General features: G+C 39.5%; 1 protein-coding gene across 1 annotated transcript in view; it reads right to left on the bottom strand.

Annotated features, from left to right (window-relative positions):
• cpne7 (copine VII) overlaps positions 1 to 16,741 on the bottom strand; it is a 140,779-nt gene that overhangs the window by 65,343 nt on the left and 58,695 nt on the right. The window contains exons 2-3 of the mRNA XM_060838336.1: positions 13,331 to 13,513; positions 10,559 to 10,633 (exon numbers count right to left, since the gene is read on the bottom strand). Of these exons, the coding sequence (XP_060694319.1) occupies positions 10,559 to 10,633; positions 13,331 to 13,513 (258 nt within the window). The remainder of the gene's footprint in view (positions 1 to 10,558; positions 10,634 to 13,330; positions 13,514 to 16,741) is intronic.

Genomic DNA, 16,741 nt, shown 5'->3' with positions numbered 1-16,741 from the left:
CCCCTACCTGCTACAGTTCTCATCTACTAGGTCTCTACCCCGTAATTCTGGAATTGAATTGAATTTATTGTCATGTGTACTGAGGCACAGTGAAGAGCTTTGTCTTCTGAGCAATACAGGCAATCATGTAGTTAAATAGCATAGATAAGTAAATAACAGGTAAACAGCTGCAAAAAATATAAACACAGATACAGGTGAATGCTAAGAGTTTGTGAGTGCATTCAGTATTCTAACAACAGTAGGGTTGAAATTGTTTCGAAACCAGCTGGTATGTGTGTTCAGGCTTCTGTACCTTCTCCCTGATGGTAGAGGTTGTAGAAAAGCATGGACAGGGCAAGATGGATTTTTGAGAATGCTGGTGGCCTTTCCTTGACAGCGGGTCTGGTAGATGGATTCTATAGGTGGGAGATTGGCCTTTGTGATTGTCCGGACTGAGTTCTCCACTCTCTGTAACCATCTATGATCTTGAAAGGTAACTGTTGCCAAATGAGGTAGTGATACATCCAGACAGAACGCTCTTGATGGCGCACCTATAAAAGTTGGCAAGGGTATTTGCCGTCATGCCAAATTTTCTCTGCTGCCTGAGGAAGAAGAGATGTTGTCGGGCCTTTGTAATCAGTGCATCCACATGAAGAGTCCAAGAAAGCTTGTTGTAAAGAAGTAAAGAATTCTCAAATTGATTGGTTATGGAGATCCATACTTGCTTGCTCTGTTCACATAGACCAGGAGCTAATTATGTTAGCAGCATGGGAGCTGGCAGGTGAATGGAAGTTGCTTCAAATTAAGACTCAGGCCACAGAGATGTAGATGACCTGATGTTTACAAAGGTTCATATATGGGACCAGGTAGGAATCCATGGAATTATTGTGTCTGGAGTTAAGAAAGATATTGAAGACAGTGTGAGCTGCAGATGAGCTGAGACAAGGGAAATATCAGGTGACATTACAGTGATGATAATAAGTATTCTTTTAGATGGCACAAATATGAGGTTGGACGTTTACCTTAAAATCATATGTGTACCAAGACTGTGAACTGACTTTGTTTTAAAGTATTGTCAGGTAAAGACAAGGAGACAGTAATTATGGAATGGAATTTCAGGCAGGAGGTGGGGAGGGAACCAAAAATAATGGCTCCAATCGTCTTAATATTTGATTGAAGGAAGTTGTTGCACATCCAGTACTGGGTGTTAAATAAGCAACCTGAATTTAGCAACAATGGAGAAGTCAACAAAAGTTGGGCTGCAAGTTCCCAATTTGCATATTTATGCAATCTTTAGACTTGTTTGGGTGGACACATTAATCATCACTACAGCCTACATGAAAATTGCATTTCAATGGTCTGGGGAATTAATGGGGTGAACAATACATCAACTCCAATTTTTGATGTCATCTTTTTCTTTCATTCAAGTAACAATGTGCTAAAGTCTGTAACATCAACAGAACCAACAGTGATCAAATTCAAAGACCTGAAAGCTAACAAGGTTGACAATGTGGATATATATAAATGAACAGTGTGACTCACTGTGACAGGGTACGTTCTGACTGATACTTTTTGTGATGCTAATGATTCCCAGTATATGAATGGATGAAAACTCTCAACAAATAAACTGCCCTCTTTACAATGTAGTACACCAAAAGCATGAAATAAAAAGTCAACCATTTAGAAACAGTTCAGACTGACTTTTAAAGTATGAGATAACATGACTGCATAGATTGTTGAGAATGAAGTATCACTTTAATTCTTTTGCTTTTTATAAATTACAATAACTAAACTCACATTCACAACTCACAAGTGTATATCTTGTGTCTTTCATAGACATGAAAGAACATCAATATTCACTCATACAGTATCCAGTAATGACTCCAGAGATGGTAGAGTGAGGTTACATTTTTAGATTAACCTTTGTACGTTACAGGATGGTTCCTTTCCTGCAATCTCATCTCTCCAATTGTCACACACCTTACAGTCTTGACAAAGCATCTGTTGTCTAAGGGAGGAATAGAAATCTCAATCCTCATCAAGTCTCATCATATTGTTAATTGGATCTTAGCAGGTTTATACATCATAAGAATGAATTCATGTCATACTTTACAGTCATTTATGTTGGGCACAAACTCACAAACATCACGAACTGGACTAATGGTATAAATATTGTGGCTACAAGAACATACCAGAGACTAAGAACCCTGCAGCGAGTAACTCATTTCCTGACTCCCCAGTGCCTGTTCACCAACTACAAGGCATGAACCAGGAGTGTGCTGGAATATTTTCCACTTGCCTGGATAATTTCTCCAGCTCAAACAACACTCAAGAAGCTTAACACCATCCAGAACATAACAGCCCATTTAATTGGCACCGTATCTAATAGCAGTGCATATTATCTACAAGATGCACTTCAGAAATTCACCAAGGCTCTTTCGACAGCATCTTCTAAACCGTTGACCACTATCATCTTGATTGGCAAAGGTAGCAGACATATAGGAACATCACCACTTGCAAGTTGACTTCCAAACATTCCACAATCCTGACTTGGAAATATATCACCCTTCATTCTGTGTTGATGATTTAAAATCCTGGAACTCCCTCACTAACCACATTATGGAGCGACCTACACCAAACAGAACATTGAAAGGGCAGCTTGTCACTCCAACGGCAATAGAGATGGACAATAAATTCTGGCCCAGCCAGAGAAGCCCATATCCCTGAATGAATAAAAAATAAAACTTCATGGCCCAAATATTTCAATTAGCATTAAAACAATTCCAGCCAATGTTCATAATAGAGAAAAAGCACATTTTTTTCAGATGATACTTCCTTACTGGCTGCCCCTGGAATTGCCACCATAGAAAATAGTTGTGAAAATTGCATGAGATGGCCATTGAGGAACTTGTCAACATAGACAGCGAGAAGACCCATTTTCCAAACAATTGTTTAATGGCAAGACCTGACATACATGTTAATGAGCAGCAAGAGACCTATTTATATGCACTAACTGACATTAATATTGCATTCTTAACTAATCATGCCTCATTAATATGCAGTTTCCGAATCTCCCACCTTCTGTTAGAATCTAAACAGCAATAATTCCTGATATGAAAGTAAGAGAGCTTACCTGTGACTCCAACTCATTATCTCTTCATATGGATTTCCATCTTGGAACCAGGCATCAATATCTCAGATCCGTTGCATCTCCAAGGACAGGGACTGCACATAATGCTTCCGTCCATGGACACTGGCATCTGAGACATACCAGCTCACCACATCCTCATGACACATCTCTGATCTATTTTCAGTATGAAGTGCAACAGCACTTTCAGTGCAGTGCTACTGCAAGACCACTTTCCTCACAGGACCAGGAAGTTAGCTCACAGATTAGACCACATTGCATCTCAGGATTGCTAATTTTCCCTCTTAGCGTTCACTCACTCACACCTATTTTGATACTACAGCATCCCTGCTTTGCCTTTCTGCACTTTGTTCCCTCAGTGAGACCTTAAAAGACTTCAGTCTTGCCCTGCTGCCTAGCGCAGTCACAAAACCAAGCAACTTGTCATGGTCATCAGTCAACGGGATGGACATGTTGTTGCACTGCACTGTGTTATGTCAATCCCACTTCTATAGCATGTGGCAGCAGCTAGGCCAGTAAATACATTGTACTTGCTTCAACCAAATAGCCATGTATCAAAGTCTAAGGGGAGTAGTCCCTAGTCAAGTAAAGGAGGTCTGTCATCAGTCATTGGACCATAGGTAGGGTAAGTAGGAGCAGACTCCAATCTCAATCCTGGAGCTGGAATATAGTCAGTCACTGCTTGGGGGTCCATATCAGGACAGAAAATGCTGAGTGCATGGTCAGACTTGCAGGTCCAAACAGTCAGGGAGCTTGTGATAGGTCAGTTTGGGAGCTAGACACAAATCAGTCAGGAGTCTGATCGGTGATTAGTTGGAGCTATCTGTACAAACTGTTCAGGGGGATAGACCTTAGTCAGTCCTGCTCTTAGCTCAATGGAAGTCAAGTATGGTGTCAGGCAACATATTGTATTAGGGAAATTTGGGGAAATCAGTGCTGGAGATTGGAAGCGACAATTTGGGATGCAGAAGGAACAGGAATGATGAAGGGGGAAATTTTAATATACAAGGTGGCAGAGATGACTGCATTGAAGGATATGGATACGATGGAGGGAGTCATCAATAACCACCACCAATGGGGTGGGCCTTGCTGGGGGAGTGGAGAGACATTGCAGCACAATGGTCGGTATGGTTAAACTGTAAGGATGATGCTCAGGAGGTAATGACGAGAGTTGCAGTTGTAAATCCAAGTAGTTTATGGGAACATGCAGAGAATAAGTACTAATGGGCTGGCATGGACTGCCAAGATAGGAAAACAAATGGAGGGCCCTTAATTACCAGGCTAAGCCCAAAGACTCACTGTGCCAAATATGGCTGGCATTTCCTGCTATATTTATTCAATGCATCAACATGTAAATGTAAATGCAAAATAGCTGCAATAACATCCAGAGTGGACAAAGTCAGGATTTTTTTTCCTATCTGAACACACAGGTTCTATTTGACAGTATGATGGAAGGCCCCTCAAAGGGAGAATGCATTAATTAGGTATTAATTGCAGAATGGATTGAAGTCATCAACCATCATGGAACCATACCAATCGTACCATGTCATTTGTCATTGCAGACTGAAGATAGTCACCTCTGTAAGACAAGTGTAATCATAGACACTTATGGGCCACATTTCACAAAGATATCGCAAGGTCTCATAGGCTGCACTGGGAAACCAAGCTGATTCCCTCTCACTCTGAACTGTCAGTATTCACCAATATGCTATTACATGCAATGATGGATTTCTTGGGTGATGTGGGGCTGGGAGGAGAAGGTGTTGGAACTCAGAGTGCTTACTATCTCACATTGTCTTTTTGCAATATGACTGGTGCTGCATCAGAATAATATTCAATGTTGAACTACGATTTCAAGACAGTCCATACCCCTCCTTATCAGAGTTCTCCATGTTTCACTGTGGAGCAGTCTGGTAAAGCATCTTTTATGAGCAATGTGAATGTTGACTGCTCACATTACTGAGGATGCATCCTGTTTCTTCTGGTCCCCTGCCAGGGACATTGGAAATATAACTAATGGATCCAGCCACAGCAGGGCCTATTGTCACTGTTACTGTATTGCAATGAAGGCTGAGAGGAGCAGAGGAGGACCTGGTATATCAGCAACTACAGGACCTGCAGAAACCTCCAGCAGATGCTCCACGTGAAGAGGTCAGAGCTTGAAGTCCCCCTCAGAATGTGAAGATAGAGGAGAGCTAGTCTTTCGAACTTGACGCCAATTTCTCCAGATAAGCAAGACATAAGTGTCACCACAGAGTGAGGATGTCCTGGATACAGTCACAAAGCTTGAGCAGGTGCTGAAGTGGGACCTGCGACACAAAAGGGCGGGTGGCCATCTATCCCAGTGGCCATCAAGATGGCAGCTTTGATAAACGTTTCTGAAACTGGTTCCTTGCAAGGAGCCACTGGATTCATGGGAGAGGTTTCTCAATCATGCACCTACAAACACCACTTTTTATCATTTATAAAAATTATTTGGATGTGAATATAGGAGATACAATTAATAAGTTTGCAGATGACATTAAAAATTGGTGGTGTAGTGTACAGTGAAGAAGGTTAACTCGCAGTACAACGGGACCTTGGTCAGATGGGCCCGTGAATGGCAGATGGATTGAGATAAATGAGAGGTGTTTTGGTAAGGCAAATCAGGGCCAGACTTATTCAGTTAATGGTAGGGTCCTGGAGACCATTGGCAAACAAAGAGACCTTAGGGTGCAGATTCATAGCTCCTTGAAGGTGGAGTCACAGGTACAATGGATAGTGAAGGTGGCATTTGGTATGTTTGTCTTTATTGGTCAGTGCATTGAATATAGAAGTTACCACATTATAATGTAACTGTACAAGATATTGGTGAGGCCACTTTTGGAATACTGCATTCAAGTCTCGTCTGCCTGCTATAGAAAAAATGTTGTTAAACTTGAAAGGGTGCAGAAAAAATTTGTAAAGCAAGTTATGCATATTCTTCAGAGAAATATCCTTCACTTATGAGAGTACAGATAGTTTAAGCATCATTTAGACAGAACATAGAATCTGTCTCATAGAATGAGACAGGTTCATAGAATCCCTAATAGCATGGAAGCAGGCCATCGAGTCCACACCAACCCTCCAAAAAGCGTCCCACCCAGATCCCACTCACCCTATCCTAACCCTAACCACATTTACCATGGCTAACCCTGCACACTATGGCCAATTCACCTAACCTGCACATCTTTGGGCTGAGGGAGGAAACTGGAGCACCTGGTGGGAACACACACAGACGCAGGGAGAATGTGATAATTCCACGCAGACAGTCACCCAAGGGTGGAATCAAGATCAGGTCCCTGATGCTGTGAGGCAGCAGTACTAACCACTAACCATGATGTCCATCTTTTACATGGTTGGAAGGTTTGAACTATAGGGAGAGGCTGAATAGACTGGGATTGTTTTCTCTGGAGCGAGAGAGGCTGAGGGGTGACCTTGTAGAGATTTATAAAATCATGAGGGGCATGGATAGAATAAATAGCCAATGACTTTTTCCCCAGGAGATGGGATCCAATACTGGATGGCACAGGTTTAAAGTGAGAGGGGAATGATATAAAAGGGACCTGAGGGGCAATTATTTCACACAGAGGGTGGTACGTGTATGGAATGAGCTGCCAGAGGACATGGTAGAGGCTGGTACAATTACAACATTTAAAAGGCATTTGAATGGGTATATGAATAGGAAGGGTTTGAAGGATATGGACCAAATGCTAATAAATGGGACTAAATTAATTTAGGATATCAGCATGGATGAGATGGACTGAAGGGTCTGTTTCTGTGCCATCCAACTCTGTGACTCTTAAATGCATCAAGACTGTTACTCATGCAACTTATGTTAGATCATACTACTTCATTGTTTCCCTGTGACAAAATCAGCACTGTAGCCCAAGCAGTAAGCTTTAACAATATAGCTGGCACCCACCGAGGTGCTGGGTGTGATAGATTCTACACACATTGCATTGAGAAAGCCATTTCATAATGCAGCAGAATTCATCAATAGAAAGATTCCATACATGAGAGATCTATGATCATCGGTAGCACATCTCAAAAGTGTGCGTGACATATCGTTGAAGCTGTCATGATGCTCACATCTTCAGAACTCTCATATGACTGGTTCAGATGCCTTACAAGAATTGTTGCTGAGAGATTAGGGCTACCCTCTGTGACCATGACTGATGATTTCATTATACTACTCCCTTCGTGAGGCTGAGTGTGGAAACAGTGCAGCGCATTCTTCAACCAGGGCCATGACAGAGCAGACAGGAGGCCAGCTAAAATGAGATTCGGATGTTTGGATTGGTCTGGGCATCCTTGCAGTAAACTCTGGACAGAAAGTGTTGCATTATCCAATCATGCTATCCCCATCACAACTGAAGCTGACAACGAGAGGATGTGATGGACGCTGGGAGAATGGCAGCAGTCTTGCAAGGAGAAAGGTGAGGACATTGAGCAGGAAGATCATCACTTCTAGCCTGAAAGACTGCAGCAGTGTCAATTGCAACAATTTAGACACTTGGTTCCAGACAATGAGAGCAGTGATCATTTATTGACTGGATTTGTTGCCACTTGAAAAGCAAGCAATCCATTTTTGTTCTGGGAAGCACCTTCTATTTGTCTGTTTGTCATTCTGCTGTTGCTGAATAAAAGTGAATGTTTTGAACTGTTTGGAGGCTTTATGGTACAGGATGGTCCCACATAGAACAATGTTAAGAATTTGTGACTGTGTGATTGAATAGGTAACTGCAGTTGTGTAAGGTGGGTGAGGTAATTGAATAGGGTGGTAGTTTGGTGAAGTGGTTGGTACATTGCTCGGACAATTGGGTGGCATGTGACAGGCTGGTAGATTGCCAGCTGTGGTAAATGATTTTAAGTAGGTTGAGTCAACATCGAGGATCTCAAACGTACATGGATAGCTTTCCAATCTGTCACTGTAGCATAAAAATGGTATTGGGGATCGCGAATCAGTTTTAGAATCCATCCTTTTTTCAAAGCCATAGATTGCAACGAAAATCACATTTCACTGGGTTTCTATCTAATCCATTCAGCTGGCAAACTGAAAATCTATGCCATTTTTTCAAAGCTTTCAGATTAATTTGTAATTAATTTAATTTCAGTAAAATATGTTTTTAATTCCCTTCCCCAACTATAATGCATCGATCATAGCAGCAACAGAAAGTAACTGTTCCTGAAAAAGCATTCAATAGCATAAACTTCAGTTGAATGTCTAATTAACAATCTGTTGTTTTGATTTTAAACAAAATTTCACAATATTTTATGTAATAAACATAATAATAAAATAATATAAACAAATAACACTCAAGATCCCATTTAATTATGTTAGCTACTCCGTCTGCAGAAGGTACAGCAAAAAACGTTGTCCAGGAATAACTTGCTAACTCTGTACATTGATCCCGGTTTATGACTCATTAGGGTGGTGAAACAGCAAGGTGCAATTTACTTGATTCAGTGCAAGCAGTAATTGCCATCCACTTAGCTTCCACTTCTGAGTGCTGCCATCAAGAGTAAGTGGAGGGAGGTTAAAAAGTGTCTTGCAGAGTTGTCAAAAGAGATGTGTCAATTCTTTTCGTGGATGCTACTGTTTGATACAATTCCACTTTGAGAATTAATTTTGCTGCTTCAAATTGTTTGACTCCACAGACCTTTCCGCTCCATTTCCAAATGTATTTTCCAGAAATACTTTCTTACAAAGACAATTTGAGGTTGTCTCTGTATATTTTGACTTGAACATCAGCTGTCTGCTATCACTATGCAATGTGATAATATTGGATAACTCATTTTCTGAGTTCCATGTAAAATCTGTAATGGTGATTTATTTCATTTGCATAAGCTTCCAAAGAAAATTTCTATTTATTGCTTTATGCAAGAGTGTGATATAAGAAAATAAGTCACTGTTGTTCTCCAGGCAAGTTTGCCGTAATGGAATTGATCTGCTTCAGGCTGTGTTAGACCACACACATTCTCCTATGCTTTCTCTGCCTAGAAAGCTTAGCGTTCAGTATTAGCATAGCTAATGATCAACTGGCATGTTGCTGCTGCCCAATACTCCCCTCTTCATGGAATGTTTTCTACACACTTCATGAAACCCTTGCCTAGTAGATCCTTCCTGACTGATATCTTCTTCAAGCCAATATCTCCCAAAGACCTATTTCTGACCTATTAGCTTATTCAAGCTGTCTCTCACTCATTATTATACAGTTACCATCATTTTGGTAATTTTGGTAACAGGAATAGTGCTTTTGTCCCAACATATTTTTAATTTTTGACTGAATGCTAAGGCTTCATCTGACCAAACATGTCTTTTTTCTCCAGAAACATCAATATTCTTGAGATTCAAACTATCGCCTACCAATATGCCAGCTAGCATTCAGCTAACTGAGGAAATGGTATTTTAAGAACAAAATCTCATACCTGAGTCTAAGGACACTATTTACCAAGCATTGGTTTTTACTAACTAAGAATCCCTACAATGCAGAAGCAGGCCATTTGAATCTGCATGAATCCTCCAAAGAGTATCGCACCCAGACCCAACACCCATCCTCTTAACCCCCATAGCCTACCCACCCAATCTGTACTTCCCTGGACACTTTATCTTGGCCAATCCACCAACGTGCACATCTTTGGACTGTGGGAGGAAACCAGAGCACCCAGAGGAAACCCACACAGACCTGGGAGAATTACAAACTCCACACAGACAATTGCCAAAGAGTGGAATCAAACCCAGGTCCCTGGTGCTGTAAAGCAACAGTGCAAACCACTGAGCCACCATGCCACCCCTTTGGAAGTTCTGACAATCTACAGCAGGCACTTAAACACTGAAGAAGTACCATCAGTCTTACCTTCTGTCATATTTCTATCATTTGGAAATTTGAACTTTAAAGTTGAGTTGTGTGTGTTTTAGGTCTCAATTCTGTGAAATATTTGAAAAAAATTCAGTTTTGTGAATGATGAATTCAAACCTCATTTCCAAGGAAGCAGGAGCTATGTGACTTTCTGGGGAGATTAACTGATTAAATGTTTACAACATTGAAGTTAGTCAACATGCAGAAAGACAGAACAGGTCAACAATCATATTTCAATTGAAAAGAATAATCATACCACAGAACGGCAGGTTAGTTTGTGGCAGTCCAAGCTTTCAGAGCTGGAAAGAAGCTTTGAAACTGTTTTAGCACTTTAATCAGGCAAGTCATTTCTTAAAATTCAGTTATCATAATGTGCTGAGCAATGGTTAGAATAAAGATGGCACATTGTCCGTTCTGTTATTTCAATACTTTGATTTCAAATACTATATGCCACATGAAGTGAACATTATATTTTGGAACAAAGTTTGTTTCTATCTTTTAGTTTTCTGATTAAAGTCATATATAAGAAGTTTTAAGTACTAATACTTACTGTAATTGTAGACCTTCCAGCATACTTTCCATATCTTAAAAACAAAGGCTTTGTAATTTTCTTCTGAGCCACGATCTGTAAGATATGAAATCACATCACACAAAACTGAATTCATAGGAAAACTCCCATCAAAAGTTTATTTTGAGCTTCCTTAACTGGTGGAATAGACTATATCCTTTTGGTTATTTTAAACTATGGTTTGAAAGAATAACAATTGATCTAGTAAAGATACACAACTAACTCCCTTTAGTTACTATGCATTAAGATTAATTACAGTTGCAACAATCCAGGTGTATAATTAGGGTTTCCAGCGTGTAAAACTTGTACAAGGTTTCAGTTTGACAATGCAGATAAATTTTGTGAACTCACAGCACAGTTATCTCTGTTCAATTTCCTTCCAGTCATATTTTGTTACATTTAGTCAAACTATTGGAATAGCCATGGTGATCAGAATTAGCATTTAACAAGGGGGAAAGATGATCTGAGCTTGTGTGACCTCTTTCTGTACTTCCAGACATTGAGTAACTTCTGCTTGTGCTGTAATTGAGCATTAGTTATTACATCACTCATTGCATAATGGTTGATGTTAGTTTAACCCTGTAGGAAACACTTTAACTGCAGATTTTGTTTTTAAATCTAGAAGAAGTATTTTTTAAAGCTGCTGTACTTCAATTATCCTATCGGGAAGCAAGCTGAAACATCTTTTGTTTGTTTGTAAAGAGATAGAGGACTTCCAGCTTGATAGGTCCTGAAGTTTAAGTAGAAGAAAAGCTAAATCTGCCCTCTGGCTACTTAAGTGAAGAGGTTTGTATTCATGTAAATTTATTGTGGCTGGTCATCCAAATGATTAATGATCCAGGGCTGTCTCATTTTCACTGAAGATTCTTTTACAAACAGTTATTGATGCTGACCACTGTGCTCTCAAGGCCATGTGATATGGTGAAATATGCTTATGAGTTACAACAATGTGATTCTTATGTTAGTTCCTGTAACAGATATATGAGACATGGGACATGCAGCACTGAAAATTTCAATGAACTTTTATTACAGCTCCTGGTGTTTACCCAATGTGTATTACAATTACAGGCACGAGTGTGCGTGGGTTCCTGTTAAGCCAGTTAGCTGATCTGCAACATGCTTCCCTCAGCATGTCATGCTGCAAAATGACGCAGTTCAGTAAGATGGAAGCTGAGGCCTCTATATGAGTAGGTCACATGCCGTAATACAGTAATGGTATCATGACCATCTCCCTTAGAGATATATTTCATATCTGCTGTGAGATATAAAGCGACAGGAACATCAATCACACAATCTGTAACATTTTAGTAACTACATGCACCTCAAACATTACGCACATGAATTACTTAATGGAACAAAGGGAAACCCTTGCATCAAATGAAGAATTATATTTAAACAAAATGACCCTACATTTCATAAGAAAAAAATGGAATACCATGGAATAAAAGACATGGTCTTAAATTTACTAACATTATTCAATTTCCACCAAACCAATCCATAGTGGATTATGTTAGTCTAACCCATCTACAACGAACGGATCAGATTAGCTCAGGTATCCATGTTATACCCCACAGACTAATATTCCCCACCAACTTCAGTACAAAGTAAAACAGGCATTACAAACCAGATCAGTTTCTCTCGAGGAAAGTTAAATTGAATGACAAATCCTGGCTAATGAAAACAATTTACACTAAAAATATACAACTGCAGTAAAATCAATAGCATTTCACATTTTTCAAGTAATATTACTTGGATAGAAATAAATATATCTTTAAATTCCTACTGTTTCATTTTTAAAAGAATGCATCATGCACCATCACTGAAAAATCATATCTCATTTCATAAAAGATTATTTTTAAAGTAGCTCTGTATGAAACCAGTTGGTCATCACTTTAATTTGCTTAATTCAGCTGGAGACATTCCATTTAGGGCAACAGATTTTGAAAAAATATCTTTTCTACATTTCTTCATCACCATTTGAAGTTCAAGTCAGCAAGCAGGTGTATCAAGCATCAAAGATCTTTATTAAATAACTTTCTTTGCTAGTTTATTGACAATCAGGGGCCAGAAGGGACTATTATAGATGTTTGATTCCATGCCAAACATCACTTTAGAGACTGGTTTAAAGAAAATATCATTACATAAGGTTAGAAAAAAAACCTGAGGTATTTTTAATTACCTTGGAACATGGACTGTTTACTTAAGCAATACTTCATGCTTCCTTTGTTCTTATTATTAATTATAGCTAATAAAATAATTAGGCCAATATGTTTAAGTGGCACACAAAAGATATTGCATGTACATTAAGTGGTGCATTACCAAAGAAAAGTAAAACATTGACATTTTTGGATGGTTTCTGGATGAAACTAATTTTAAAATCATTTTTAGCTAATGCAACACATCATTGATATATGCAGAAGAGCAGATTTCAGTTGATGTCTTATAAAGGCATACAAGGCATTAAGTATAGACACAAACTGTATCTCTTTTATTGGTAGCTGAGTGTAGGTGCCCCCTTGCTTTGACAGAAGATTGTAATAAGTATTAGATCAATTTTTATTTATTAAACCCTAATATTAAACTTTGAAACTCTCCAATACTGGAGTTAACAAAAATTTTTACAGCTTTGACTAATCTATTTTCTCATCATTAATATTGTTGATTTAATATGAGAGGGAAAGAAAGAATTAAAATATCAACTAGCCCTGTAGTTATTAGAATTGAGAAGAAAATAGTGTTTATTCTAGTGCTTACCTGTCCCAGAGTGCACTCTATACCACCCAGAAAGTCATCATCACGAGTACCAATACTGCAGTGGCCATGGATATCATATACTTCAAATCGAAGCTTCTGAACCTCCTCAAAATAATAATCCACATTGAAAACTTTGGAAAAGACTGGATGCAGGTTACTCTTTATGACTTCAGTCCGGTCAACCTGCAAAGCAGAACAATTTTATGGGTTCATTACAGTCTTATTGATGACTGTTTGGAATATCAGATGTAGCGAGTTCCAATGTTCACCTTACATTGGATAACTGGATTTTGTTTCTAGAATATAGGGCAGCTTAATAAATCTAGACATTTTTGTTCAGAACTGCATAGATCAAGACATGACTCCAGTATGGTAGATGAACAGAACAGCTCTAATATTTTACACAGTAAAATGCTAGCCTGCCGCTCAAAAATGATCAACAGTTCCCTCAGCCTGTTTACTGCCTGTAACTTTAAAAGAATCTTAACAAAATCATCAGATCAAGAATGATGTCATCTGTATTTGAATTTGTAATAAATGGAGCAGAAGTCAAGACTTATAGCTGGGAAGGGAGTGCTTAACAGAGCTAGGCAGATGAATGAAGGACCAATTTTAATCAGTTGAATCCATTCACTTCTGTTCTATTCAGAGCCAATGAGCTTAGAATCATCAAAGACTGGATTTTCTTCTACTTTAATTAATTACCAGTTATTTTGCGAAAAATGTCTCCAGCCCTATAATGCCATAAAGGTCTTTCCATTTTTAAAAATTTTTAATCAAGACTGGAGAGCTTTGGTTTTGGTTTTGGTTTTGTAATTCGAGAAATGCTCAAATGGATCATGCTGTGGTGTTTCTCCTCGCAGTTTACAAACCGAAGCTGAAGCATGAGGACCCAGTATAGAAAGTAGTGCGGTGTTGGTCTGAGGCAATGGAAGGCTTCTACAGAACTGCTTAGAGACGGTGGACTGGGCCATATTCAAGAACTGAAAGCCAACCTAAACAACTATGCAACAACTGTCACACACTTCATTAGTAAGTGACACTGCTGCCAAAGAAGTTAATCTGAATGTTCGCCAAACAGGCAGCCATGAGACAACTGGGAGATCCACTCCCTACTGAAGTCCAGATCTGAGGCATTCAAGACAGGTGACACTGACCTATACAGGAATTAAGTACGATCTTTGCAAGGCCATTAGAGACGCCAAGAGGCACTACCAAATTAAGTTTGAGACTCAGACAACCACACAGACACCTGTTGTTTGTGGCAAGACCTACTATAACAGGCTACAAAACAAATTCAAACAGAATCGCAATGAACAATACATCCCTAACCAATGAGCTCAATGCATTCTATGCTCACTTTAAACAGAAGGTCAATGAAACAATGTCACCTGTCCCATCAGCCTTGGGTACACCTGCACTCACAGTCACCACCGCAGACATTAGATTGGCCTTCTTGAGAGTGAACCTATGGCCATGCACTCAGATCCTGTGAAGACCAGCTAGCAAGAATAACCACATGCATCTTGAACCTCTCCTTGCTTTGGTCTGAAGTCCCCATTTGCTTCAAGAAAACCACCACCCTCCTGGTGTCAAAGAAAACTCATGTAGCGTGCCTCAATGACAACTGCCTGGTGCCTCTGACCTCCATAATTATGAAGTGCTTCGGGAGATTAGTCATGTCTCATGTCAACTCTAGCCTCCCAGTTTGCCTTGATTCTTTTCAATTCAACTACTAGTGCAAGAGGTCCAAAGCACTGGTTCCCTGGCCCTACACTCATCCCTGTAATATCTGCATAATAAGAATATTTATGTCAGGCTCCTATCTTTTGACCACAGCTCCAACAAACAATGACAAGATAGAATACAGGAAAGAGATTGAATGTTTAGTTGCATGGTGTAAAGACAACAATCTCTCCATCAATGTCAATAAAATGAAGGGAGCTGGTCATTGGCTTCAGGAAGCAGTGTGAAGGGCACGCCCCTGGTTGCAACAATGACGTTGAAGTGGAAATCGTCAACAGCATCATGTTCCTGGGAATGATGATCACCAACAATCTGTCCTGGTCCACCCACATCAACGCGATGGTCAAGAAAGCACAACAACATCTCTACATCCTCAGGAGGCGAAGGAAATTCAACATGTCTTCAAGGACTCTAACCAATTTTTATAGATACACCACAGAAAGCATCTTATCTGGATGCCTCACAGTGCAGTTTGGCAACTGCTCTTCCCAAGACCGCAAGAAACTGGAGAGCTATGAACACAGCTCAGTGCATCACGCAAACCAGCCCTCAATCCATTGGCTCTATCTACACTTCCTGCTGCCTCAGGAAAGCACCAGCGTAATCAAAGACTCCTCCACTCCAGTTTTAATCTCTTCCATCCTCCTCCATCAGGCAGAAGATATAAAATTTTGATTCATGTATGAATAGATTGAAGAACAGCTTCCTCCCTGCTGTTATCAGATTTTTGAATGGACCTCTCAGAAGCTATTCTGATCCCTCTCTCAGCAGCTTCTCTGCAGCTATAACATTGTATTCTGCACTCTGGTTGAATGGTACAATCTGCACTCAAAACAACATTTTTCACTGTATCTCAGTACATGCGACAATGATAGATGATGTAATCAATGTATCAAAACTCAGGATTACTTACTGACATATTAAATTTTAAGATGGATAGTTTATCTTGCTTTAAAAACAATTCAGTGACTGTCTGGGAAATTCCTTTGTGGATTACACCCAGCCTCAGTAGTGACCCTAGAATGTCACATCTAGAACAATGTCAAGGAATTTTTTTAAAAAACCACTTCAGGGAAGAGAATAAAAATGCAACAATCAGCACCATGTGCTTTGGAGCAAATCTCCTGGTGGTGAACATAATGCATAGAAAATAATCTGGCAAAAAAACATGATTGTGTTGTTACCTTAGAACCAACTATACTCTGGTAATGATGATTTTGACTGGCTGTTGGACTGGGGTATACAAAGTTAAAAATCACACAATACGAGTCCAACGGGTTTAATTGGAAGCACTAGCTTTCGGAGTGCCACTCCTTCATAAGGTGGTTGTGGAGTACACAATTGTAAGACACAGAATTTATAGCAAAAGTTTACAGTGCGATGTAACTGAAATTATACATTGAAAAATACCTTGATTGTTTGCTGAGTCTTTCATCTCTTCGAATACCATGGTAGTTTCACTTCTGTCATGTGTAAATCACAAAACGTTTTTTTAAAAGTTACATTCTCAGGTTAACTGTGACAATTGGTATTAGCTAGATATTATGTTGATGGTGTTAGCCCCCTGTGTTCACTGTTTGTGCCATAATGTTTAGACTGATTCTAAACTAAAAAGTGAGATAACAGAGTCTTACATGAATTCATGCAGGTTTGAGCAAACTACAA

Source organism: Hemiscyllium ocellatum, chromosome 17, assembly GCF_020745735.1.
Source record: "Hemiscyllium ocellatum isolate sHemOce1 chromosome 17, sHemOce1.pat.X.cur, whole genome shotgun sequence".
Classification (NCBI taxonomy): domain Eukaryota; kingdom Metazoa; phylum Chordata; class Chondrichthyes; order Orectolobiformes; family Hemiscylliidae; genus Hemiscyllium; species Hemiscyllium ocellatum.
This window is presented reverse-complemented; position numbering and strand designations above follow the sequence as displayed.